This window comes from Simochromis diagramma, unplaced genomic scaffold, assembly GCF_900408965.1.
Source record: "Simochromis diagramma unplaced genomic scaffold, fSimDia1.1 OVJJ01000740.1, whole genome shotgun sequence".
Lineage (NCBI taxonomy): Eukaryota > Metazoa > Chordata > Actinopteri > Cichliformes > Cichlidae > Simochromis > Simochromis diagramma.
This window is the reverse complement of record NW_024387541.1, coordinates 354,331-358,006: the sequence shown is the minus strand read 5'-3', so window position 1 is coordinate 358,006 and position 3,676 is coordinate 354,331. Positions and strand designations below refer to the sequence as shown.

General features: G+C 44.1%; 1 protein-coding gene across 1 annotated transcript; it reads right to left on the bottom strand.

Moving 5' to 3' along the window:
- Positions 1-554: 554 nt before the first annotated feature.
- Positions 555-2,502, bottom strand: LOC120727388 (nuclear factor 7, brain-like). Its single transcript, XM_040021623.1, has 2 exons — positions 2,138-2,502; positions 555-2,036 (listed from the first exon to the last, which is right to left on the bottom strand). Exon 2 carries the CDS (start codon positions 2,017-2,019, stop codon positions 628-630), a length of 1,392 nt encoding a protein of 463 aa, XP_039877557.1. The 5' UTR covers positions 2,020-2,036; positions 2,138-2,502; the 3' UTR covers positions 555-627.
- Positions 2,503-3,676: the final 1,174 nt, after the last annotated feature.

Here is a 3,676-nt window from a genome sequence, read left to right as displayed (position 1 = left end):
GATCCTGGATGGAGACAAACTACAGATAAGTGTGTTCAGCCCAACTAGTTTATCTCATTACAGCAGTTTGATGTTTCCCTTTGAATCCCCCTGAAGATCCTGACAGTGAAGCACGTACATAATACTCCAGCCTTTCAACTCTGAGCTTATTTAGTTCTATTAATACACTGAAATCTCATTTGTGTCATGAAGAAAGTCTTTAATCAAACAGAATTCAAAGATCAGAAACATTTCATATATGGAGTTAAACATGAATCATTGTTTCAACAACATATTTATTGTTGTCATAAACAGACAAGAAGACAACAACAAACTGCTCCTCCCATTCAACACATGTCAGTCCATATCCCAGCAAACTAAATCATCTCCATTTACACATCAAATAGAAACATGAATCACTTGTAATGATTAGAAACTTGATAGAATTTCAAATCTAGTTTGGGGAGTCATTCAGTGAGAAACAGTGAAATGATTTTCCATGTGAAAAGGTGGACAGCAGAAACAGAAAGAAACAGTGAAACTAAAAGAGAAACAAAGAGCTTTGGAACAACGAGGCAGCAGGAGGACAGCTGCAGTTTAACAGCTTCAACTCACTGACAGGAAACAACATTAGAAACATCATCATCCTCAACTCATCTGCTGCACTGACACTGACACCTTCAACGGACACACCTTCAGTTTACCACCATCATCAGTGCTAATGTATGGGAACATCCTGTGAGTGAAAGTGTGTGTGAAGGTGTGTATGTGTGTGTTAGTATCAGGATCAGAGAACGACAGCTTTCCTCTGTTCCAGTCCAGATTCACTCTGATCCTCTGGAGCTTCTTCTGGACTGAGAGATCAGTGACAGCTGATGGTGAGTGTGTGTAGTATTCACCTTTATAGAAAAATATTGTCCATAATCCAGACAGTATGACTCCCTTCCTCTGCACAGACTCTGCAAACACACCCAGAACCCACCCTGTACTGTCTCCAACTTCAACATCCCAGCTGTGAGTCTCTGAGTTAAAGCCCTCAGAGCCCAGGACAGAGCAGAACAAATCAATCCTCTCTGGATTATCAGGAAGCTGCTTCTCTCCTCCTCGTCTCACACTGGTCAGATCTTCAGACAGGATGAGTTTTGGATGAGCAGTGTTTGGGTCCAGAATGAGAGGAGTGTAGGAGACCATGTCCTTCATGTTGTTCCAGATGTTGAAGGTCAGGTTGCCCAGGTGTTTGGCCTGGTCTATCAGAGCTCCTGAGGGCAGCTGTGGATCATCCAGCAGGGGGCAGCGCTGGACTCTTTCCACTGCAGCCTTGTAGTTGTGCAGGAATGAGACGTCTTCAGCTCTCAGCTCCTCCTCTGTGGCTCTGACTGTGTCTGAAAGAGCTGCTATCTCTCTGCTCAGAGCCTCCATCTTCTCCTTCATCATCCCACTCTTCTGCTCCTCTTCCTCCCTCAGTGCAGCCAGCCTGGCCTCCTCTTCCTCTGCTAGAAACTGATGAAGCTTCTTAAACTGCTCCTTAATCTGCCTCTCTGTGTGTCGGGCCTGGACCTTAATGTGTTCTGCTGTTTGAACAAACTTCACTTGAACTTCTTCACAAACCTTTAACTTCTTCTTTAAGGGCTCCAGAGTTTCCTGAAGTTCCTTCTTGTGTTGTTGTGCAGCTTCATCGATGGGTCTGAATTTGTGGTTGGTGTGTTTGTCTGAGGCACAGCAGACGACACACGCTGGCTGCTGATGGTCCAGACAGAAGAGTTTGAGTTTCTCAGAGTGCAGACTGCAGAGAGCCTCTGAAGCTCTCTGATCTCTCTCCTGTAAGAACGACTCACACAGGTTCTTTAAAGCTCGGTTTAAAGGTGGATCATTCCTTGAAGATCGTCTCTTACAAACTGGACACTCGTGTGTTGGTCTCTCTCTCCACCATCTCTTCAGACAGTGTTCACAGAAGCTGTGGCTACATGACAGAAGAACAGGATCTCTGAAGATCTCCTGACAGACCGGACAGCAGAGATCCTCCTCTGATCTGGAAGCCATTGAGTCTGTGAGTGAAGCTGAAAACAGCAGACAGGAAGTACAGTCAGTCCTGGCTCCCCTCCCTCCTCTACCACCTTCACTGAAACTTCCTTTGAGTCGTGTTTTTGCTCAAACTCACATTCAGTGTGTGGAGCGTCAGCAGCTTGAAGCAGCAGTGTTGGAGTTTTCCACTTTTCTCTCCTGTAGCTGGACTCACTCAGAGGAAGCTGCTAGTTTGGTCTGAGCTCAGTCTGATCGTCTGTGCGTCTGTCTTTACTGAGGACGAAGAACTTCCTGTTTCCTGGTTTGTCACATTTGAGTGACGTGAGGGGAGGAGACAAATGTTGCTGTTTGACTTTTAACTAAGGTGTGTTTCAATCCTGCCTGCAGCTCAAAAGCTGTAAAACAGGTTTTGTGTCTTTTCACCTCCACAGGTCACAACATGAAACCTGTTGTGAAGTTTATAAAATAAAGTGTCACTCGGTGGTGCAGCTGTTTGTCAGCTTCTATTTTTGACTTTGTTCTGGTTCTTGTTCAGGTTCCCAGCAGTGGGAGTGTAATGCAGTCGCACACACACAGGTGGTGTTAAGGTGAATTCACTTAGTTACAGACAGTGGTGTTATTTCCTGTAACTAAGGGTGTGTTTCACTCCAAAGTTCAGATATTAACCTGCCAGAAGTTGTGAAAGTTACTAATAAAGAGCTTTTATCTCATTTCACATGTTGTCCACAATCTCCTCGTGGTTACCTCTGGAAAGCCCCGTGGCACAGCTCTCCATCCAATGCAGCTTTATGGTCATTGCTGTGGTTCCAGAATCTTCTCATGATGACCAGTAGGTCCCCAAACAGCATGACCTTTGACCTCAACCCCTGCCTGGGCTGTCAGCTATGGTCCCTACTTCTCGCTGGGTCTCTGAAGATTTCTCAGGAGATTCCACCCTTGGGATCATTTCTTCCAGCAATGCTCTGCTGCACCTGCATCTCCTCACTAGAGGAAAAACTTCTATTTGGAAAACATGTCAACCATCATCAAACCAAAATTTCCTTTCAGTTCAGTGAACTTCACTTATCAAAACATATAATTATTTATTATTTATTAATTATATTATTGGTTTATCACGTTTTCACTTTCACTTATAGGCCATCAAAGTGTTTATTATCTTTACCCAAATGATTGGAGCAGAACTTGTTCCATATTCAGTTTTTCAGCAAAACATGTTTGAGAAAAGATTCATTCTTATATCTGGAGGAATAAATATATTTCAATAAATATTAACGTTAGCCTGCGACTTTGTTCCAGTTTGGAATTTTGGCCCACTGTGTATTTGAGTTTGACACCCCTGATCCATAGCTGGACTGGCCATCGGGCCGCTGGCGATTTTTTGTTTTTTTATTTTTTTAGGAAGGGTATATATAATGAAAGGTGTTGGATTGGCCAGTTGGTCATGATCGACTCTGGGCTGGACCAATTACAGCCGAGGAGGCCGGATGCACCCGCCCCCTTGTTTAGCAATCACGTGATTTTCGCGCATTGCATGCCGGGAACTCGTGGCAAAACAATCCAAGTACCGCAGCAAATGCAAACATTTGCAGCACCGCAAAACGTTCATTCTCCGGTTCCAACACCTTCTTTTTTTTTCTTTGCCGCACAAAAAAGTAATGTACAAAACAAAAGGAGA